Raw genomic sequence first — 23575 nt, 5'->3', positions numbered from 1 at the left:
GTACCAAACCCGCACCCATCAAAAAATAGATCACTGCATTAGGCACTGATGGATCACTTGGGATTTTAGTCGAAAAAGCACCGCAAAAAAACTACCACACTTTGGGCTTGAATGAAGCATTTACCCGAACAGTTCAGCGGAACCTGACCGCGACTGCCCACAAGAGCAACGGTCGGAAAATGATTGTTTATTTTTTTGAACTTTCCAAAGAGCGAACTACCAATCGGGGGACTGGGTTGCGAGAAGGGAGGGAGATTGCCAAATCGATTTGCCTTCGAGATCGCCTCCGTTCACGTGGCATCTTTGTTGCTCTAACAGCGCTTGAAACCGCCTGCTCATGATCCATTGCCGTATGCGTCTTGCAGTTGGCGCTGCTATTCTAGAGGGCACCACAGCGGTTGCATATGTCAGGTAAAGCTTTCGAAGCTCAACCGAAACTGTTTTCGCAAAGCTGGATGAATTAATTACATCCAAAAGTGTGGCTGATAAGTATTAGTAAAATTTCCATAAATCGAACAGGAAAGAAACCAGTTAAAACCAAACCCATCTGTAGTTAACCGGAATAAAAAGACTGGTTACCGGTGGCGGCTACGTCATAGACGCTTACCCATTGGGTGCGTTTGCGCGGTTAAACTATCGAGACGCTTAACAGAACGCGTCCACGTGCTCATTGGGTGTGTTAAGGTGGTAATTAACCACTGAGACTGAGAATTTTGTGACTAGGACCAATAAAATAGGTAAGAAAGTATGTCTTTTATGTTTTTTGATGTCCAGGACTGTCTAATATGTCCAAAAGACTGCCACAAAACGTCAAAATAACCTGAAATTGACAATATTGACATGACATTCGTTGACATTTAATTTGCCTAAAATTTTGTCATCCATCAATTTTATTTCAATAATTCAACTATCAGAATGTTGTTGCCGTCTTTAGGGCTTTGTTGTTCCATGGGGAGGCCTACAATTCGCAAAACAATGTGGACACAAACACACCCTACTTGGCTTGGTGGCCGCCATCTTTATTGCGTTGTACTTTGGGTATTTCCGGTTAATTCCTGGTTGAACTCGTATTTATTATTTGAGGCTCTTTCCGTCTTGAAAACGTTTTGGAAATTTTAGGAAAGCTAAGCCTACAATGAAAGTTCAATTTTCTAGATCCGACTGGCCCCATATCGGAGATGTCTTCACCCCAGTACGAAATCCAGGAAACAACAGGTTAGTATGCTGTATTGTATTGTATTGTATTGTATTGTATTGCATTTTGTCATGTTTTATTATTTAAACTAGACTTGAAATATCACCCATATATCAAGTCTACTGCTCTATTGCATATAAAAATTAGTAAGGAAATGAGGAAAACATCTGTTGTCACACACTCAAAGGTGGAGTTCAATGGTTTACTCGGACTTCCATTAGCTTACAAATATGTTTTAACGCAACATTTCGTTTGTACCCATTTTGTACCCATTTCCATGCGACAGATTTGTAAAATTTTAGAAACAGGTATTTCTATTTCTGTAGCAAACGAAAAGCACAGTTACTAAAAAGTAGTTTTCGTATGGGCGCTGCAAGCTAAAACTGGACAATCTGAATCACTACAATTTAATCCTCTTTATCAGTTATAATTATTGCAACATATGTATGTGATGGGGCACAACTAAATTTTTTTGTTTTGGGGCATTTTCCAGTTGATCAAGCACGATTTGATACGAGTAGCGCTGAAGACAACGAGTCGGAAGATGGCGAACAGCAGGGTGAACCACAGATCATGTACGCGCAGTACGATGGCAACTTTGAACCAGAATTCGAATATCAGTATGTCCAGCGAACAATCAAACGACGCGGGCATTTGCCGAAGGATTCGGTGAAAGCATTGAAAAGCTGGTTGTACGAGCATCGATTCAACGCTTATCCGACCGAAGTGGAAAAACATCTTCTCTCCCAAGACACTGGCCTGACTGTGTTGCAGATCAGCAATTGGTTCATCAATGCCCGAAGAAGGTATCTGCCGGATATGATGAGGAGGGAGGGCTACGACTCGATGCAGTACACAATCACTAGAAGGAGAAAGGCCTCAACTAGAGGTGAAGGTGATGATGACAACGGGGGAGAGGTAGATAAATTGAAAGCATATCAGGCCGTGACTTTCGCCGTTATCACGTACTCATCTTATAGATAACGTTTTTATTAAGAGCTTTTCTTTGTGGTGTTTTTAGCGAAAATGCGGTTTTATACCACTGTTAATGATCGAAATTCAGGCTATTTTTTCCAGTTTTTCAATTAGATGACAAAGGACGCCCCCGCTATCTGTCAAACCGGTGTGACGGTGACACATCGGAAAATTTCGCGCATTGGCCAAATGTTTCTTGAATTTTTCTTACTAAACGTTTTGTAGGTAGAATTAAAATCCGAATTTTCGGAAGTAATAATTAGTTCGATGTGCATACTGTCACTTCGAACTAATTATTACAAGGGAAAATTCGGATTTTAATTCTCGGGTAAACGAAAATTTTTTAAATGTTATTGTGAATCAAATTTCTTTTTTTACTGCAAATTTGATTAGTTAAATTGAAAATTTGGCAGGTAAAAGGTGCGCACGGAGTACAGAATTTGGACAATTTTTATACAGACAAATATGTGAAAATGGAAATCGATGAAAAAAAAATGTGATTGCGTATGTTTAGTATCTCCATCCCTGCATTAAAAGCTCGTTTGTCTGTCTGGAACCGCACTGTTCGGATAAACGACTTTTTGTTCAGAGTATTGTGTTTTGCCCGTGTCAAAACGTGTTAATCGTGTGGGCCAAGGCCTGATATCTTTTGAACTTACCGCGAGGAAACTGGAATTTGATTATTTGTATATGCACTGTTTTTACACTGTTTTTACAAGTAAACACTTCTCACTTGCCCCTTCAAACTATTTTTTATATTCCGCATTTAAGGTGGTATATCAAAAGCTAAACAAGATCATGCGAATACAACGAGTACAGGATGAGGAGAACCCGGCCGATTTTACCGATTCCGGTGAATACATAATTGGAGAAAATGGCATAATAACCAACGATAAAAAGTTCAACCCTTGGAACCCCGATATTCACTATGGCCTGACTGTCAATCCAGCAGACAGAGGGTTAGAATGTTGGCAGAATGTCGCTTCCGTGTTTCGAGCGTGTTTTTCTTTTGCAGATCGACCAGCGCCGAGGTACCAAAGGCAAAACAAGCCCAGGTTAAACAGGCAACTTTCCCATCAAACTTGGTCATGGTGAAAACAGCATCTGGCAAAAATGTGCTTTTAAAGGTGGTTCCACAAGGAAGCGGAAATGTTAGTGGTTATTCCATGCGATCTTCTTTGTCACTCACTTATCACTGTAAACATTGCAGATTCCGACCGCCGTGATTTTGAAGCCCACAAAAATCATCAAACGTCCCGTTATCAAGTCTGAATTTGTCCAAGGAACATCCACTTCATTCTCTGCCGATTCAGGCGAGGTAAGCCGTCGATGTTCAGCTGTTCACGATTGAACATAAATATATTTGCAGTCGTCGAAAACTATCATTCTGAAGCCGACGAAGATGATCAAGAAGCAGACAATAGTGCCTCAAGCGAATCAACATCAGACCATCCAACTTGTGGAAGAAGAGATTGGCATCGATGAAAATGAGTTTGCTTGCGAAAATCTCAAACAGGAGTATTTTGAAGATGACGAAGTGGAAGCCAACACATCTACGGAAATGTCCAGCATGCTTGAAGAGGAGATCGTCCATGAAAGCGTCTATGTGGAGGACAATTTGGATCCAGAAGGTAAGCTTTTACAGATCTCTGCTTGGGCCAGGAGAATTACGACGAAATCTTTCAAATATGGCTCTAACGTGACGTTACTTAGATAACTATTGAAAATATCTAGGTGCGCCAGCTACAAAAGTGTGCTATTTGCAGAAACAGCAAGTGAAAAAAAAATCAAATACCGGGTTTTTTGCCAGAAACAATCGATATAAACTCGGTAATTATGCATTTTACAGAAAAAATGTATACTTATAAATTTGTTCCATATGAAATTTGCTAAAAGATATAGTTGGTCCGATATCTGCAGACTTGATACGTTCACTTAAAAAATGCCCGAAAGTACACCGATTAAACCGATTTAAACCGATCAAAAAGTTATTAAAAATTAAAAAATGGTTAATATAGCAATGGTACATGACAGTTTAACGGTCCAGAAAGGGGTAAAAGCACAGACGCATAACTTTGGCCTGGCACAAAATTAAAAAAGCACTTTTTTCACACTCCTGAACAAAGCCCTCTTTCATTTGTTTCCATGCTGTCTTTCGCTGTATGTTATCATCTTCCTCCTGCTATTCTTTTAATATCATCCAACCATCTCCTCTGTGGCCTGCAGATGCTCCTCCTTGTTTGCCGTGATCTCCACTGTACAAGCCTTGATACTTAATACCCATCTGTCCACACTTAGTCTGGCAACATGCCCAACCGATTGCCACTAGCTCAGCGATTCGCTGTATTATGTCCATTACCTTCGTTACGGATTTCATCTCGTAAGCTAACGCCAAGCATTGCCCGCTCCATGGCCCTTTGCATTGTCCTAAGCTTATTGGTGTACGTATGGGTTAAAGCCTTTGTCTCAAGACCATATGTTGCGACAGGCAGGATGCATGTGTTAAAGACCCTTCGCTTAAGAACTATGGGAATGTCGGGGCTTTTAACTATACGACTCAGTTTTTCAAATGCCATCCAAGTCAGTCTCATTCCTAGTGTGTTCCATGCCCTTAGTGTCAGTAACTTTCTGAACATTAGGATTCAGCACAACAGAGAGGTCTACTCTTCCAGTCAACAATCATCCTGATACTTCATTTTGGAAATTCTGCTCTTTCCGGGCGAAAGTATCTATCTAACAACCTTCATGTTGTTATTCTCAATTGCGGTTTGAATTGTTCTGGAATTATAGAATCTTACGTGACTCCTTACTGCTCTCCGAATCCTCCCGTTGAGCCCCTGGTATTCGGCTGCATCTCTGGATGTTGTTTTCCTTTCTTTTATAAGTTTTAGTGTGCTTGGTGTTAGCTTACTGTCTCTTGGTGTTTTAACTCTGGAACAAATTTTCCTATTTATTGTTTGAATGTCTTTGCTTATTTTCTCGGCGAGATGATTCAAGTTTATTTCCTCTATGTTGACAATGGGGTTAAATTTATTCTCCAATTCTTTCTGAAAACCCTCTTTATGGACGCTTATTTCTTTTGCAGTGGGGAAAATTTGATTATTAACAACTTTTGCTCATTCAATTCTCAGGTTTAGGGAAATTGCTGCTCTAATCAACCGGAGGTCGCTCCCAGTATAAAACAGTTGTACCAGTTGGACTTCTCCATGTCCATCTCATTTGTTCGGGTTTGTATAGCATAGTCAACATGCTTATTGAAATGAAGTCGGGAGTCTGGTTTGAATCCCAGGTATTTCACCTCTTGTACTGATTTGATTGAACTATTTTGGACCATGAGGGCGATATGATTTTGTTGTTAGTGAATTTGCGAGAAAAGATAATAAGTTCAGTCTTTCTAGGAGTCACCTTAAGTTTTCATTTGTCGAAATACGGCGTCAATAAACTCAGGTGATGGACAATGCGGAATTTCGCAGACTGAACATAGAAAGAGGATGTGTAAATAGCATGTGCCAAACTGTGTCGAAGGCCCTTTTCACATCAAGAAGCAGCATTACCGTACTTTAAAGCTTATTAAAAGCGACGAAAAAGACGATCCTAGCAGTGTGCAGCGTTGTGTTGTGTCTTGGTCGAAAGCCAAACTACTCATCCGGGATTAAACTTCGAAGGTCGCTGCTGTAGTCTCGATAGGATAACCGTCTCGTATGACGAGCGTTGAAATCTCCCATAAGCAACACTATATTGGTGTTTGAAAAGAAAGGATCAACGTCAGTATCCTGCAAGAGAAAAGAAGTATCCTTTATGGGATCGTTGCCTTGACCGCTATGGCCACTCTACTCCTTAGACCGGGCCAATCGGCACGCTCGAGCCCCTGTATCTCCGAAGACTCCGGAGTCCACATGAGTTCCATTCCTCAATCTTCATAGGGCACAGTTGACAATATCAATATTTAAAAATCGAAGCTGGTGATATCTTCATTGAAGAACTGCTGCTTAGTGCTAGCTGAGCGGAGGAAACTCCGCTAGTGAAGGCGGTGGTGGCGGCAGTCTTAGAAATGGAGGGTAGATCGGGCCAGGGGCTCTGCTGGTTTGCTGGCAGGCTGGCTTTTTAAAACGTTTTGTCATTTAAAATGCCGCGCTTGCCCAGCTTGTTGGCGAGAGGGATTGAGTGTTACTTTTTCTCAACTCTCTGTTTGAACAGTTATTCCACTGTTACGCGGTCGTCAGAGCCTCGTTGGTTTTCTTGCAGGGTGCACCGGATAGCCAGATAACATAATAAAATAATAATAACATACAAAAACAGATAACCACCAGCTACCACACGAGCAGGCGAAGTTGACATTTGGCTAGGTTTCTTTTCCCTTTCTTACCTTCGACCCTTGCAGTCAAGTACTTTTCTCCAAATATGTATATTGCCTGATTGGGAAATTGTTTCATGCTAAATAAATAATTTAAAATTACCTTGTTTTTTATCAACTTTTTTACACTTTTTTACACACGCTCGCATTTTTAAGCGAACATTTCAAATCTACAGATATCGGACCAACTCGATCTTGTAGCAAATTTATAAGGATTTTTTCCCTAAAATGCATACTCACCGAGTAATATGTGATTGTTTTCGGGAAAAAAACGCGATTTTCGTATTTTTTTTTCACTTTCGTTGTTTATGCTAATAGCATACCTTTTCAAGCTGGCGCACCTTCATATTTTCAATAGGTATACCATTCCCGAGCGATTCTAATAGTTATCTAGGTTACGTCAGGTTCCTGGCCTAGATGGGTAAAACCCATTTAAACCAATTTAAATCGCTTGTAAAATTTGCAACAAATAAATGTTTCTTTCAGCTGTATTTGAAGAAGAACTTGTTCAAGATGAAGACAGAGAAGAAGAAGTAGCTGAAGAAGAGGTAGTTTTAGACGAAGGCACTTTTCTGAGTGAAGACATCTTTTGCGAACCTGTGGAAGAGGAACCTGAAGAAGTGTTTGTTAATGAGGTGACTTTGGAAGAGGATGTAAACGAGGTAACTATCGAAGAGAACGTTAATGAGGTTACGGTTGTTGATTACGATTAGATTAGGGTTTAGTATAGGGAACAACTCACGAAAATGTAGTAAACTTTACTTTCACTAGCTTTTGGAAGTTCCCTCATTTTGGAGATTCTAAAAGCTATTGATGTGTCCTACTGTATATATATGTATAGAGTACAGGTTTTTATTTTTGTTTTTTTTTTCAACTTAAGGACTGGACAGGATATTTTAGTTTGCTGCAAATTTTGCAAGCCAATTGTATTGGTTTCAAAAAAGTTTACCAGAGCATTGGCAAATATTTTTTGTTCAATTTCAATGTGTATTTTTATAAAAATGTCATACTTTTTTATATTCTATCGGTGATTTTTGGGTGCTTACAGACATTCGCCTAGGGTGAGATAAAATTTCGACATGGACGTTTCGCTACCCCGTTGGGCTAACATCTTCACAGTGTGTACACAGTTGAAGATGCTAGTATCAAAACGTAGAAGCATTCTTATCTCCCAACATCCAAAGTAGACGCACGTCTGAGGATGTCAGAAGAACCGAGCTTCAGTCAACCGCGGACTAATCATCCAAAAATCACCGATGCATATATTGTAACCGTTTGGTTCTTGTTAATAGGCTTATATTTTATGTTTTAAGATTGTTTGAAACTCTTGCTCTCTCGGAAAATTCGTGGGAACTTTCCTGCACACCATTTGGTTGACCAAATTTTGCATAAAATTTGGGTAAATGCGCGAAGATTTCAAGCAGTTTTAAAGCGACAGGGTTTGAAATGGAAGTTTAAAGTAGAAATAATTTAAGAATAGTTAATTATCACCCGGGTTTACCGAACGTGCTGCTTTTGTCTATATCACCTATCAAAGTTATTGGTTTTGTGCGTATTTGGCGTTACCTCTATCAAAAATAAAGTGTACCTTACTTCACATGTACAGGACACTGCATTTCAGCTCCCTTCTTTTGCTATAGCTGGAGGATATGGTTTGGAAAAACTAAAAAAAAAAAAACACTTGGGTCTGGACTGGTAGAAATTCTAGTCTTCTTTGGACACCTTGTATATTAAATTTTTTATAAATTATGTGAGATCCATGTTGTCCAATCCAATCAATGAAAATTTTCAAGGATCATGATTCAAGATCCTTGAAATGCCAACTTAATTTGCTTTTTTTTATTGATTTTGTATGAAGTAAATTAGTTCGGTTCTTTGATTTATTTAATACGCAGAACTGGGGTTAAATTGTTATAGTTTAGAATTATAGGTCAAATAGTGCAGCGGGTGTATAAGTACGTTCATTTAAGCTTTAGAACCGCACTTTCTAAAATGATAAGAATTTCTTACAGCGACGTGTCTGCAGGCGGTCCACTATCAAAGATATCAAGTTTTCATTCCCAAATGTAAATTAGCCTCTTTACCGATAGAAAGGGCCTAACTAATCGTTTAATTTGATTTATTTTGATTAGAAAAACAGCGGATCTGAGTGATTAAACGCAAACTCTCATCCTCAAATTATAAAAATTTACTAATAGTTTTCAATAATTTGTGGATACACGTTTAATTTAAGGCGAAGTAGTGGTCCATGCTCTCACAGTGGAGGTGTATGCATAGGAGTGAAGGTGAAGATCACTCAGCCTTCTCCACAATAAATTTATTGGATTTAGGTTTTCTCCCTTTTTGCTCCAAAATAAGATTTATTTACCTTCGGTTAAAATGTGTGGTGCACACTGTTTCCCGTGTATATAAAGACAGTCAGCGCACTTTTTATCACTTAAGCTCCTGTGAATGGGTACTTAAGTGCCCGCAACACGACGAGCGGATCCTCTTAAATTGTCCATTAAAAAGGTCCAATAAATTTATTGTGGAGAAGGCTGTGTGTTCTTCATCTTCACTCGAACTTTAATGTAAGATTCATAAACGTTCATACAGAGTTATATTTGTTGTAAATGGTATTTTTTGAGGGCTTCAGGCTTAAATGTTAATGTCTAAGGCTTTTAAATTTTGATAATCTCATCAACGTTTTCATGTAATATTATTTAGACTAGCACTTCATCACGCATCTTCCAATTCGTCAGTAGATTTTTATTAATTTCCCAATCTTCCATGGTTCGTTGGTAGAAATAGTTGATTTAATTAGTGAAGCACTCCAGCGATGCATTAATTAATTCAATTTGGTGATTTATTGAAGTGAAGCCAAGTAGGATGTAAAAATTAAGTGAGTGGATTCGATGGCAGTAAAGGATGTATATATTGGTATGATAAATAAATTAACACCCCCAATAATACGGATGTTGTATTAACCAAAGAAGCGGATTTTTTGCGAGGCCGCTGTTTCTTTTTGTTTTGCACTATTCTCTATAATAGGAGGAGTTTTCTTGTTAAATGAAACAGCATTTGTATATTAAAAAAATCAATATTTAACCGCTTTTACTGTGCTAAAATATAAACAGTTTAAAAATCATTATTATAAGTACTTAGATGTAATTGCGGATATAATATAGGCTTAAAAATTAACACGGATTAGACCATGATGATGATGATGATAACAGACCAACAATTTATAATTAAGAACAAGACACTCGCAAAAACGTATTTAATTTGGAATCACAGAACGTCCATAAGGTTTTTTTGCCAGAAAACTAAAGTTTTTTTGAGATAAAAGAGATCAATTTTTTGATTTGTTTATTTATTTGAAATTCAAAAGGTTTTGCTCTTTTGATTCATTTATAGGCCTTTTGACTGGTTTTATGAATTTTTACCAACTTGCTCACTTTGCTCAACTTGGACACTGCATTTTTTTTAGAAACAGTCTAGAAATTAAAAATATTCTACTAAATTGTTTGTGCCTGTTGAGCATTTTCCTCTAGTCGACAAATATTCTTCTATCCGATTTGTACTTTGGGTTTAACGCGCACAACATTTTAAGTCATATGAACAGGCCAATACATTCTAACTAGATGTGTTTATGATGGGAACCCTAAGCTAGTTTGAAAACATCGACTTACGCTAACGCACCACAGTTGGTTTCTTTCCATTAAACCTTAAATGAACTGGCAGGCAAATAAATATCGGCAACCAATAATTTTTCCATTTTAAATCAGTGAAATGAGTGAGAACATTATGAGGGCTGATAAAAGTGCTGCAATTGGAACGGTGATAACCCACGCATAGATAATGTTCCTGCAAAGAACAGCAGTTAATTATTCGACCTTTCAGGGGAGGAAACTCACCTAAACAAGCTCCAGTCGACGCCTTCCTTTGACGAGCTAAAATATCCCACAAAAACGACCGAACCCACTTTGCAATGCGTGGTCGAAATCGGTATTCCTATTTTACTTGCTAATAATACTGTAAATGCCGCCCCGATCTCAATGGTGAATCCCCTGAAACAACCGCCAGTTAACGCCTAGTTAGAGCTGCCTCGATCCAACACTCACGTTGAAGGGGTTATTTGAGTGAGATCCTCACCGATCGTCTGTATCACTCGTCGGCCCCACAGCCACAACCCGACAGATATTCCTAAGCCACCATAAAGCAGGATGAATAAGGGTGTTTCTGATTTTTGCGCCACTGTTCCTTCGGAGTAGATCAGCCACAGCGTTATTAACGGGCCTATTGCATTGCTGAAACAACAACAAAAATATTCTTGTATATTTATGCCTATCTAAGCTCGTTTGCTCTGACCGAATCCCTACTTGTTCTAGAACTGCTCCCTGTTCTAGATCCGTTTAAAGCTGGCGCAGTTCTAGAACAACGAGCGCTTCTAGAACAGGTCGAGATTCAGTCAACGCAAAGCTTGTTCGCGTTGCAAGTTAAATCAGTTTTTCTGATGCGTTTTGAAGGGTGGTTCAACGATAATGCACGATGTAAATTTTTAGTCACACATTAAGGTCAAGTTTTTTGCCCAACTTAATTTGGCATTTCTTTGTTTCAGTGTTTGACAAAATCAACCATGGAAGAGGTACGCAATTGAGCAGCGCGTTAAGATTGTTGAAGCCTTTTACGAAAATGGGCGTTAAAATCAAAATGCATTTCGTGCACTTCGTAATTTTTTTGGTCAGCATAATCGATCAAATGTGTCCACGATCAGCAGAATTGTACGCAAATTTCAGCAAACCGGGTATGTAGGAAATGTGAAAACACCAGTGCATGCTCGCCCAGTTCGTTCTGCGGAAAACATTGCTGTTGTTCGCGATAGTGTGGCGGAAGAGGCGTCAACCTCGGCTCGTCGTCGTGCCCAACAAGTGAACATCTCACGAATATCACTGATGCGAATTTTGAATAAATATTTGAATTTACACAAGGTTTAATGTGGTTCAATGCTGACTCAAGAGCTGAAGCCTACTGACCATTTCAAGCGTCGTCAATACACTGAATGATTGATTGCACAAACAGAAGTTAATGGTGCGTGCACAAAGAAAATCATCTTCAGCGACGAGGCACACTTTGTCTCAGTGGATTCTTTAACAACCAGAATTCCCGCATTTGGGCAAGTGAGAATCCACGAGTGATTGTTGAAAAGCCGAAGCATCCAGAAAAAGTGACTGTTTGGTGATGTTTATGGGCTGGCGGCGTCATCGGGCCATACTATAGCGATATTTAAAAGAAAAAGTGTACATCAATAAGCCAAGAACAATTCAAGGGCTCAAGTATGAGATAATTCGGCACATCAACGACATTGAACCTCAGTTACTGTGTCGTTGAACATATGGACCATCGTATAGAAGTCTGCCACCGAAGCCGTGACGAGCATTTGGCCGATATTTTATTTCACATATAATTGTCATAGATCTTTCTAGCATAATAAAAAAAAATTGGGATAATTTTCTGAAAAGTTTTTGTTTAATTTACAATTAACATCGTGCGTTTAGGTTGGACCACCCTTTACCTGACATCATTTCCTCCGTGTGCAAAACTGCCGAACATCGCAGTTAAAATTTGCAGGAAACTGAACAGTTTCGATACGCTCTTGTTCTCGACCAGCTCAGGCCTGTTCTGCAACTGCACAACTTGTTCCTGTTCGATCGTGTAACTTTTCTCTCTGATCAGAGGCACACCACTAGAACTGGGCGACAATGTCGGGTTGATCAGAGCCGACGTGCTTTCTTTCAGTTTCAAATCTTTTGGCCTACAAATGCGAAACATGTTGCTTAGCCAGGCGTAACGGAGAAAATGTTGATGTTTTCACAACATGCTTGTTGAAGTTGAGTTCTAAGGTCAAGACTATTTTTTCAAAAATTTGCCACTGCAAAATGGACCCTCAGAACGAGCTGATGTTAGTTGCATTTTCTAGTTTTCTGTTTGTGATAACGTGGAATATTTGTTTCAAAAATTTGCAAATTTGCCACATTTTTTGTTAGTTTCTGATGAATTTTTGAATACGAGGCTGAGTATCGTTTATCGTTAGTTAGTTATCGAGAAATTGAACTGAATCCCTTTAATAGAAAAAAAGTTGCCCTAATTATGCGAAAATTGCAAATTTGCCAAACATTTCGTAAAGCTTGGCGAATTTTTGAATACGAGACTGACTATCGTTCTTCATAGAAACAAGGGAAAAAGTGTAAACATTTTCTTGTTTACTTTGTGGAGTAAAATTGAAAGCATAAAGAGTTCGAACTTAACTCGTTCAATAAAGAAAAAGTTCCTGGATTTGTGTGGTAGTTTGCAAATTTGTCCAGATTTTTTAATACGAGATCAGTGTTTTCTTCAAAACGTTTGAATCAGGATTTTCAAAAAATCTGGAAGTACATAGCAAATTCGCATTTCCCCCTTTAAATAGAGATATAGCTGTTCTATTTTTGAGAAAATTGGAAAATTTGGGAAACTTTTCCTGAAGTTTTTGCAAATGTTTGAATAAGAGGCTGGCTGCCGTTTCTATTTTCTATACTCGGAAAGATTTTGGTCACAAACAGTTTAAGCATAAAACTTTATGAGACAAAATTGAAAACATATATAGAGTTAGCATTTAAGCTATTTAATAGAGAAAACGTTGCTTTATTTACTTAAAAATTCGCAAATTTGTGAACATTTTGTAAAGTTTTGTCGAAAATAACGGGAAAAAAAATTAACCATTTTTTTTAAATTCGTGAGGCGAAATTGGAATGTTTAATAGAGAAGAAGTTACTCTATTTGTGTGGAAATTTTGAAATTCGTCAAAACTTTAGGAGGATTTGGGTATGAGATGATTGGCTATAATTTCGATATCTAATGTAAAGATTGGGTAATAATTTTTTGAATATTTTTCTGCCACAAGTAAATTCATTCCACGAGATGATATTTAGTCTGCTTATTACAGAAAAGTTGCTCTATTTTTGAGAAAATCGGAAAGAATGCGAAACTTTAACAACATTTTTGGCAAATTTTTGAATACGTGAGTGACTGAGTTTTTTTTATATTGGAAATATTGCGCCACAATTTATTTAAACATTTTTGAGCCAAAAAAACACTCTATTTATGTAGAATTTGAAAAATTTGCGAAACATTTCGATACGTTTTGACGAATTTTGGAATACGAGACTGACTATCGTTCTTTATAGAAAATGTTACGACACAATTCTTTTTAAATTCGTGAAGCAAAATTGAAAACACATAAAAAGTCATCATTTAATTCTTTTAATTGAGATAAGCTTGTTCTATTTATATGAAAATTTTCAATTGCGCTAAATTTTCACAAAGTGTTGGCGAATTTTTCGAAAGCAAAACTGTCGTTTTTATACTGCAAATATGCAGTCACAGTTTTTTTTTAATTTGTCTGCCCAAATTGGAAATAAACGACCAATCGGTTGTTATTCTACTTAATAGGGAAAACGTTGCTCTATCTGTTGGATAGTTTACAAAATTTGGGAACAATTTATTACAGTTTTGGCAATTTTTTGAACACGCCATTGACAAACGTTTTTTGAGGAAAATATTGTCACCCATTTTTCGTTTAATTTAGCAGGCAAAATTGGAAACATATAGAAGGTTCGAACGTTTAAAGGAGAAAAAGTGATTCTATTTGTGTGGAAATTTGAAAATTCGTCAAAATTTCAGAAAAGTTTGAAGGAGTTTTTCAGTACGAGATTAGCTATAGTTTCGATACTGTAAAGATTGAGTAATCAATCATTTCTTTAAATATTTTTCTGCCAAAACTCAACTCATTCCACGAGATGATATTTAGTATACTTAATAGAGAAAAAATGGCTATATTTTTAAGAAAATTGGAAAAATTGCGAACATTTTTGAACACGAGAGTGACGGCATTATTTTTATACTCAAAGTATTAATTTGTTTAAAAATTTTTGAGCTAAAATTAGAAGAATTGATATTGTTTCTCTATTTAATAGAAAAAGATTAGTTCTATGTATGTAGAACTTGGAAATTTCGTGAAACGCATCGAAACTTTTTGAATACGAGACTGACTATCGTTCTTTATAGAAAATATTACGACACAGTTCTTTTTAAATTCATGAAGCAAAATTGAAGACACATAAAAAGTCATCATTTAATTCTCTGAATAGAGAAAGCTTGTTCTATTTATATGAAAATGTTCAATAGCGCTAAACTTTCACAAAGGTTTGGCGAATTTTTCAATACAAGGTTTTGTTTTTCAATACAAGGTTTCAATACAAGGTCGTTTTTATACTGCAAATATTCAGTCATAGTTTTTCAAAAGTGTCTGTCCCAATTAGAAAAAATGGCCAATTGTTTGTTGCTCTACTTAATAGAGGAAATGCTGCTTTATCTGTAGGATAGCTTGCGAATTTGGGCACAATTTAGTACAGTTTTTGGCAGTTCACAACATTGACGAGCGTTTCTTGAAGAAATTATTCCGTCACCTTTCTTTTAATTCGTCAAGTTAAATTGGAGGCTTATAGAAGGACTTAAACTAAATCCTTTTAATATAGAAAAGATTGCCCTATTTGTGTCAAAATTTTAAAAATCGTCAAATTTTCCATAAAGTTTTGAGGAATTTTGAGTATGAGATTGGCTATAGTTTCGATACTGTAAAGATTGTGTAATAATTTCTTTAAATATTTTTCTGCCAAAAACAAACGCATTTCACGAGATGATATTTAGTCTACTTAATAGAAGAAAAGTTGCTGTATTTTTGAGCCAATCAGAAAAATTGCGAAACGTTTACAAAATATTTCGCAAATCTTTGAATCCGAGAGAAACTGCCTTATTTATACTGGACATATTGTGCCACAATTTGTTTAAATATTTTTGAACCAAAATTACAATTACCGATGGTGATCGTTTTGACACTATTCAATAGAAAAAAGTTACTCTGTATGTAGAATTTGGAAAATTCACGAAACATTTAAAAACGTCTTGACGAATTTTCGAATACGAGACTGATTATCGTTCTTTATAGAAAATGTTCCTACCCAGTTCTTTTTAAATTCGTSAAGCAAAATTGAAAAMTCAGTTGCGCTAAAGTTTCACAAATTATTTTTTTCAAATCAAGAGTGACTGCCGTTTTTATGCCGGAAATATTAAGTGATAGTATTTTAGAAGTACGAAGAGTGTGTGGCGAAATTGGAAAAATGATCAATTAGTTGTTACTCTACTTAATAGAGAAAATATTGCTCTATCTGTTGGATAGGTTACAAATTTTGGGGAAAAGTTAGTAACGTTTTGGAAATTTTTTGAAGACAACATTAACGAGCGTTTTTTGAAATAATATTGGGTCACCCTTTTCCTTTGAATTCGCCAAGAAAAATTGGAGACATAGAAATTTAGAATTTTGGATTTGGAATGGAAATTTGCCAATTCGTGAAACATGAAGGAAAATTTTCAACACAGTACTAAGTGATGACTCTCTAGCGCTTTCTTCCATACTCGAATTCAACTTTGGCACATTTAAACAGCTATTGGGTACCTTGTATGTATTTCAGTCTCCGTAGCTTGGACGTATCCATTTTTATCACCAGTTTGAATTGGAAAGACGTACTTAGCAGCCGTTAGTTTACTATCTAGCGACTGTAACTCAGTGGCTTCTGATATTACAGTTAATTGACGCTCAGAGTATGCGGAGTTGCGGTTCGATTTCTTCGGGCTTGCTTCAGGCGAGGTGTCTGGAACATTAAGGATTCCATTAGCTAAACTGGTTCCGAACTTTCCAACTATCCAGCACCCACCGGTCGATTCGCCAATATTAAAATTTACTTCGGCGTGCGGTTCGGGATCACTGGCTTCCAGTTTGATCTTCTTTCGTTGCCACGGTACTACAACCAGCCAAATAACTAACATTGAAACAATAGCGGCTGATACGCTAATGGCAGCGTCCAGCCACAGCGGGATATTGTCCATGTGGAGCAACTTGGGACCGTCCAGGACAATGGAGAAGACGTTGATGAAGATGGTGAAGCTGTAGAACAAGGGCAGAGCAGTCAGGCCCGCCTCCAAAGGATCCGGTTTGCGCAAGATGCAGGTTCTGATGATCCAGAGCAGTATCACTGAACAGGTGCCGCTGAGCAGTGGGGAGATGAACCATGAAGCGACTGAAACAAGACCATCAGCCGCCGGATGTAACAGGAAAAGCTGCAGGGCTTACTGATTTTTGCCAGCGTAGGCCATTGGACGCCTTGGACTCCCCTGGCAACCAGGCTGTAACCAACGGTGGCGCCTACTATGCTGTGGGTTCCGGAAATGGGCAGCTTGAAGAACGTGGCCACCATCAACCAGGCGGCGCTGGATGCTAGAGCAGACACTGAACCCATCATCAGTTCCATCTCTGAGTCCTGGTAAACGTTGATGTCCAGGATGCCTTTTCGCATGGTGTCCGACACTTTGTATCCTGAAGGGTTTGGGTGGGTAAGTGCGCCTAAGTTAAAGGTCGTCTGATGGACTTACCGATAAGAACAGCTCCAGCGATTTCGAAGAATGTGGCCAACCAGCAGGCCTGGACGATGGTAAGCACTTTGGATCCGACGCTGGTTCCGAACGAGTTGGCCACATCGTTCGCTCCGATTCCAAACGCCAAAATGAATGCGATGATAAAACCCAAAATGATAAGCCATAATAAACTGGGCGAATATGGTTCCAACATATTTTTCTTAATCAAAACGAACTAAAAGGAGTGGCGTTGTTGCTGAGTTTTATAATTGGTGAAGTTCCATTTCTGGAAATCTGCAAATTGACAACATTTCAGCTGGACTTTTGTCGCTCGGAGTCGGGAAGTTGTGTTTTAGAAAATCAAATGTTGTCCTAGCAAAGTCGCGCTGCCAATCACTTCATTAAAACCCTCCCTGGATTTAATTAAAACTCCCATTCTCTTAGGTTTCCGCTTCCTCAGAACACAAACACCATTATTTTCGCGGTTTTCCGGCTTTCGGGTGCAATTAATCGAATTTATATTGGGAAATATGTGAGGGAAATCGCACGCGATTGAATAACAACTCCTGCACTGTTGTGATATAATATTATCATACTATAGTTATTGTTTAATCTAGTTATTGTTGATATCAGCGGCATTGGGGAATCAATGCCGCTTGACATGATGTCAACGTTGACCCACTAAATAAATTGTACTGTTGCATCTGCTAAAAGACGAAAATGAAATAGAGAACAAATTCAGTAATCCATCGAAGACGTTGTTTCAGTTTGCCCGATATCATCCCCTACCAGAAATGTTTCGTCCGAAGCAATTTTGCCTAATTAAACCCGGTTAATGAGGTCAGCGTTTGCCGGTATTACTCAAAAAAATGTTCTCTTTTGCTTTTTTAAGCTGTTCATGCATCTAAGTGCGGCTCTATTGGCACGGTTTCGATGTCGTAATTTTGATTATAGTGTGAAAGCAATTTTCCTGGAAAAATAATCCACTACGTGCTTAAAATATGATTTCTATTAATAGTTTCCGTTAGAAATTGAACCTTTTCAACAGTTAGATACATGTTATAGAACGCAATTTGGGTGGAATCGAGAAGTTTCAAACAGTGTCAAAAAACGACCCAAATCGAACGAAATAGTGAGGATTTTCAAAACAAATTGATTGGAAACTTTCTGATAAAATACTGCTGCAGAAATTTTAGGATTGACCCGAAATTTAGTTGATTGTTGGCGAATTTTCAACCGCAAAACTTGCTTTCAAAAATGTTGTTGTGTCATAATATTTTGAAAAATTCTTCTTGCAAAATCGTATGTCCCCAGCACGTTGGTATTAACCCCAATTAATAGAGAACATTTTGGTTTACATGTGCTAAAATTTGCACATCTGCCGATATTTTTGTTATTTTTTAGCCCAGAGCTAAAAAGCAATTCTTTCACAAATTCGCCAAGCAAAAGCAACAAAAAACAAATAAAATCTGTATTCACTCCACTAAGCAGATGAAAGATTGACCTAGTCGTATGGTAAGTTTTAACAGCATGTTTCAATAATTTGTGGCGAATTTTTCAATACGAGCTTTTTTCTATGCATGAAATTTTAAAAAATCACAACTTTTTAAAAATTTGCGCACTAAATTTGGAAACCCACATCAAGCTGCTCTAAAGCGCATTTAATAGCAACAATCCTCCTCTATGCATTTCGTAATTTACTAATTTGCTGATATTTTCCTGAATTTTTCAAATTTTTTTGGATATGAAACTAACCAACGGTAGTCGGCCGACTCCCTGATGTAAACACCATTTCTTTCAAAAATTTGTTAGGAAAATACGAATAAGCACATCTAATAAACATTTAGTCAATAGGAAAAATAGTAGTGCTCTATGTGTGTTGCCATTTCCAATTTCACAAAAACCATTTTTTTATGAAAAAAAATTTTGCCAATATATTAAAATACGAGACTGGGTCATGATTTTTTGAAAATACTTTCTGGCAAAATTAGAAGCACAAATAATATGGCATTTTCTCTAATTAATAGAGCAAATGTTGTTCTATTTGTGTACGGTTTTTCAAATTTGTTGAATTCTTAATTAAAGTTTGGCGAATTTTTGAGTACGAGATTTACTGACTTTTATAGAACAAATTGCCTGTCACGTAATTTTCAAAAACGTGCATACCTTTTTTGGTAATACACACATTTCCAGACAAAAGTCGAAAGATACATGAAATTATCATTTACTTTTGCATTTTAACTACTTAGTAGACAAAATGTGAGTTTATTTGTGTTTTAAATTGCCAGTTTGTTGAATTTTTCATTAACTTTAGGCAAAATTGTTAACACAAGATTGACGGTCGTTTTCTACCCACCAAACTGTAAGTCGCGACTTTTTCAAAAATTCGTAAAATAATTTTGAAAATACGTATTTATGAGATATGTAAGTCGATCTTTAACAAAAGCTTGGCTAGCAATTTTTTCAAAAATTCGCTCAGAAACTGAAAATATCATTGATTTTTACTTCACTTAATGCAAAAGGTTGCTCTATATGTGCAGCAAATGGTTTGAATACAAGTCGGTCATTATTGAATGCTAGGGTTAGGATTTCTTCAATAATTTGTTCAGAGAAAGTAAAAGTGTACATTGGTATTTACTTCACTTTATAGAGAAAATGTTGCCTATATGTGAACCAAGTGGCAAATTTGCGAAAACATTAATTGATTTTTGATGAAGTGCTAAATACAAGTCGGTCTTTAGTAAAAGTTTGAGTATGATTTTTCCAAAAATTCGCTTAAAGAAACTGAAAGTAAAAATCGAATTGTTGTTTACTTCACTTTACAAAGAAAATATCTTCACTTCATATGTGAAGCAATTGGCAAATTATCGTAAAAATTTGTTGATTTTTGATGAATTTTTGAATACACCTCTGTGAAAGCTTGGGTTACAATGTTTTCAAAAATTCGCACAGAGAAACTAAAAGTAAAGATCGAATTGTTTCTTACTTAGTTTCATAGAGAAAAGGTGGGTCTATATGTGTAGTTATTGGCAAATTCGCGACAAATTACTTAATTTCTCTCTCTTAATCTTAATTTTTACCGAATTTTTTTTACACACGACTGATTAATTTTGATAGGTAAAATTATATATCTTCACTTTCAAAAAATTAATCGACAAAAGTTGGAAGCACCCAGCAAGTTTCTATTAAAGGCATTTTATGGAGAAGGGTTTATTCCTTTAGTGGACTAAATTGCAAGTACACTTTCAGGTAAAGTTTGGCGAATTTTTGAACCCGAGAAAAGTCGCGAGTCCAAACTGGAAACACTCACTTAGTCAACTAATATTAATGCCATTTAATAGAGAAGAGCTTGCAAAATTTTCGCAAATTTTTGGACACCAGCCGGACACATTTCATTTTAGCTAAAAACATGGCTACAAGCTTTTCAAATAGCGATCAAGTGCAATTGCAGAATAGGGAGCCAAAGGTGATGGTGCAAGCAAGTGAAGTTGCGATTTTACCTGTGCAATTCTTGAAACGATTCGAGGATTTATCGATCGCACACCAACATTGGTTAAAACACTTCGAATCCCGCTCTCAAAGCAGCATTCCGAACTTGAGGAATTCTTTGCCAAATGATAACGCAGCAAATTAAACAGGAAAAATCTACATATCGATTTCGCGTGTTGAATCTTTTTTCCCACGTGCCATCGAGCCAATCCTCGCTCCCTTTTCCACATTGTTTCGAATGGTCACTTCGATAATCTACTCGGTCGAAGTTGGCATGCAAAATCGCGCCTTTCTACATAGCAGCTTCTACGCTATTCTATACGGATGCAAATTTTTATAGCAAATCTAATCGGATATTTACGTTTCCAATTTCGAAGACCTCTTAAACGCCGTCATAGCTACTTGACGCCATTCCCACAGGATCAAAGGACCCCGTCGTACAGCTGTCCCGACGCCGGCAAAGAAAATTGGCGCATGTGCGCCAATGTAATTTATATCTGCAATCAATTGGTTTTTTCCTGTTCTTATTCCATTTCCTATTGCCTGGATATTCGCCAATAAAAGTCTAAGATTGTGATTTCTTTCTTTGATGTATATTCGGTTTTTTTTCAAGTTTTTCATTAGAAAAAATGCTCCAAAAAGTACTTCAAACATGAATAGCAAATAAGTTAAGAAATCAAGCCCAATTTGCCATTTTAATCTAGTTACAAGTCACTCCAATACGCATGTCACTTAAGAACATCGGTTATTTGTTTAATAGTAACAAGGAGAGAGCCCGTTGCTCCTGCTAATATTCAAACAAATCCAGAATTTCCCATTTTTCTGCCGATATTTGCAGATTTTCTTGAAATTCGAGTTTCCAGTGACCATTTAGTGGTATTTTCCCGGCGGGAAGTGCGATTTTTCAGAGATATACGCGGTTTTTCAAATAGGAAAAATTCTGACGTTTGCTGTCATGTGGTCGATATGGTTAACAATCGCAAACGAATATTTTTGTGCGCGTATTTACAGTTCTTCGCATATTTTGGACATTTCTTCAGAGTCTTGTGGGTTTTGCTGCTATGGGAATGGACCATCTGGATACAGAAATGCACAACAACTGGCGCACTACAGGTATTATTCGCCAATCAAATGAAATGAATGCAGACTTAATCCAAAGCGCATCCACGAACGAGAAATACGAGGGTTTTTTGCATTAAAAATTTTCGTCAACAGATTCCAAGGTGGGCACCATTAACTCTCTCACAATGAATGAATTCTTAAGTAAAATGCCACTTAAAAATTTGGGCAAAACTGCATTTTTGTAGCTTTTCATCCAGTAATGTCAACAGAAAACCGTCCTAACTAGTCCAGTGTCTTGAAACCTACTGATAATTTAGATAGTTTAGTGAGCCATTATTTCTATTACTCTATTTCTCCTTATTATTAAAGCAAACCGTGAAAACCATTAATGCATTCAGAGAAACTAAAATTTGTATTGGAGTGTATTGTCAGTTGCCTAGCAGGAACTTGTCTTTATGTATGGAACGACTGTTCCGATCGACAGACAGAAGTCGATGATCTTAATAATTACCAAAATGGCAATAAAAACATAAAAGAAAACCAGTTTCTAAATGTTATCAACTAAATCACGATTGTAGGGGGTCGTAAATATTTACTCTTGCGTCTTTCAGCATCGCATTTGTCACTTAGATCGACAGTTTTGACAGTGAGCATCAAAATCAGCTGTGAAATTAACAATTTCACAAGAATATTAGTAAAAGTAAAAGTTGTGTGCTTTAAAAAGAAAGTGCTAACTGGTAACCAGGAAGTAAGTGCAGAAAACCAATCTCTAAAGAGTTTGCTCTTCATTTTCACTGTTTTCTAGTCATGGATCCGATCGATCTGTTGGAGAAACGAATCGAAGCACTCGAATTGCAAGTGTTACCGAAGGAAAAGTCCTCACTAGAAAGCAAGTTCCAAGGTATTACTGATATCCTATTGCAAACCCAAACCATGATTTCTTCGGCGTTGAGCTGTCGAGATGCCATTACCTCAATTCTGCGACATATTCAAACAGTAAATGAATACTTGGATCCTTGTTATGGGGAAAACGACTTGGAGGTGGAGGCCAAACGGCATTATCTACTTGAATTGTATCCTGAAGTAAGTACAGACAGCCAGACCAAGTATCCAGATGTGGTCTGGATCCTTGGTCAAGACCGGCACTTTTTGAGTTGTTGTTCAAGGTGGTTAACACCTAATAAAACATCAAAAATTCACTCGGATTCAAGTAAGGCCGTCACAGGCCTTCAAGCAGCCTCTCTCTAAATTCAGTTAAATTACTTTCGATTCTCTGTTTTCTCCAGCTGGGTCCTTCTTAGTTAAAACGACTTACTCCTGCTGTGTTTTTTTTTTTAGTTAAAAGACACTGTCCAGTTTATCGGAACTTTTCAAAACCTGCTCCCCTATACCAACTCTGAGAACATCATGAAAGTGACGGAACTTTCGGATAAGCTCGAACATCTCACCGCTGCCAATCTTGTGATCTACGAAGAGAGTCGCGAAGTGACTCAAAACGTCCTCAAACTCTTGCAACAGTACAATGACATTACCAGTTCGATAAAAGTGCTGTTCCTGCAGCTGGATCGAGCAGTCAACGATTGCGATGCCGCTCTACAGCCCAAGTTTGTTACGGAAGAGTAACATGAAGCAGCAGTTTGTGTATCAACATGCATATACGAAAACATCCAATAAACTAATTTTATTTAAGGAATTTACTTAAAAGTAATGGTTATTGCAATAAATGTTTTTTTATTTTATTTATTGGCTACTTCAGGCGTCTTGTTTTTTAAATACATTAATATTTATGACTGTTTTGAAAATAAAAATGTATTTCACTTGAATTTGGCCTTAATATTTATACCGTTGATATTCCCTATTTCATTTAAATAAGGCAATAAGTAAGCAGACAACTTGAAAAAAATTGTTTGCTGTTTTGTCATAGTAAAGCGGTTAACGGATGAGTCATTTACTGTCGATGAGTAGAACTTGTGAGAACGTGTTTGCGAGAGCATCTCGATTGCGTATTTAAAACA

The 23575-nt window shown here is 37.3% G+C and overlaps 3 protein-coding genes across 8 annotated transcripts; 2 read left to right on the top strand and 1 right to left on the bottom strand.

The window, feature by feature from the left end:
- Nucleotides 1-595: 595 nt before the first annotated feature.
- LOC109542526 lies at nucleotides 596-12024 on the top strand. 5 transcript variants are annotated; one of them, XM_019911778.2, is made up of 9 exons: nucleotides 596-737; nucleotides 1156-1215; nucleotides 1689-2113; nucleotides 2942-3129; nucleotides 3186-3321; nucleotides 3381-3488; nucleotides 3540-3801; nucleotides 7011-7186; nucleotides 11125-12024. In XM_019911778.2, exons 2-9 carry the CDS (start codon nucleotides 1179-1181, stop codon nucleotides 11161-11163), a joined length of 1371 nt encoding a protein of 456 aa, XP_019767337.2. In that variant the 5' UTR covers nucleotides 596-737; nucleotides 1156-1178; the 3' UTR covers nucleotides 11164-12024. The 5 variants fall into 5 exon arrangements, with proteins under 5 accessions (XP_019767337.2, XP_019767338.1, XP_019767335.1 ...); XM_019911779.2 differs by lacking the exon at nucleotides 11125-12024 and adding an exon at nucleotides 7573-9475; XM_019911776.2 differs by lacking the exon at nucleotides 11125-12024 and having other exon boundaries at nucleotides 597-737; nucleotides 7011-7765.
- LOC109542524 (sodium-dependent phosphate transporter 1) lies at nucleotides 9588-20967 on the bottom strand. Of its 2 annotated transcripts, none has more exons than XM_019911774.2 (9): nucleotides 20860-20967; nucleotides 17028-17303; nucleotides 16729-16971; nucleotides 16313-16675; nucleotides 16054-16249; nucleotides 12079-12318; nucleotides 10628-10813; nucleotides 10421-10573; nucleotides 9588-10370 (listed from the first exon to the last, which is right to left on the bottom strand). In XM_019911774.2, exons 2-9 carry the CDS (start codon nucleotides 17221-17223, stop codon nucleotides 10283-10285), a joined length of 1665 nt encoding a protein of 554 aa, XP_019767333.1. In that variant the 5' UTR covers nucleotides 17224-17303; nucleotides 20860-20967; the 3' UTR covers nucleotides 9588-10282. The 2 variants fall into 2 exon arrangements, with proteins under 2 accessions (XP_019767333.1, XP_019767334.1); XM_019911775.2 differs by lacking the exon at nucleotides 20860-20967 and adding an exon at nucleotides 20510-20701.
- Nucleotides 20968-22157: 1190 nt separating this feature from the next.
- On the top strand, nucleotides 22158-23383 carry LOC109542528. The gene is made up of 3 exons (XM_019911783.2): nucleotides 22158-22308; nucleotides 22366-22643; nucleotides 22899-23383. The coding sequence occupies exons 2-3, from the start codon at nucleotides 22368-22370 to the stop codon at nucleotides 23181-23183; spliced, it is 561 nt and encodes a 186-aa protein (XP_019767342.1). The 5' UTR covers nucleotides 22158-22308; nucleotides 22366-22367; the 3' UTR covers nucleotides 23184-23383.
- Nucleotides 23384-23575: the final 192 nt, after the last annotated feature.

The sequence above is a fragment of the Dendroctonus ponderosae genome, unplaced genomic scaffold, assembly GCF_020466585.1.
Source record: "Dendroctonus ponderosae isolate FM_Combo_2020 unplaced genomic scaffold, Dpon_F_20191213v2 Dpon_F_20191213_3, whole genome shotgun sequence".
In the NCBI taxonomy this organism is placed as follows: Eukaryota; Metazoa; Arthropoda; class Insecta; order Coleoptera; family Curculionidae; genus Dendroctonus; species Dendroctonus ponderosae.
The sequence above is the reverse complement of the archived record's forward strand: the minus strand, read 5'-3'. Positions and strand labels throughout refer to the sequence as shown.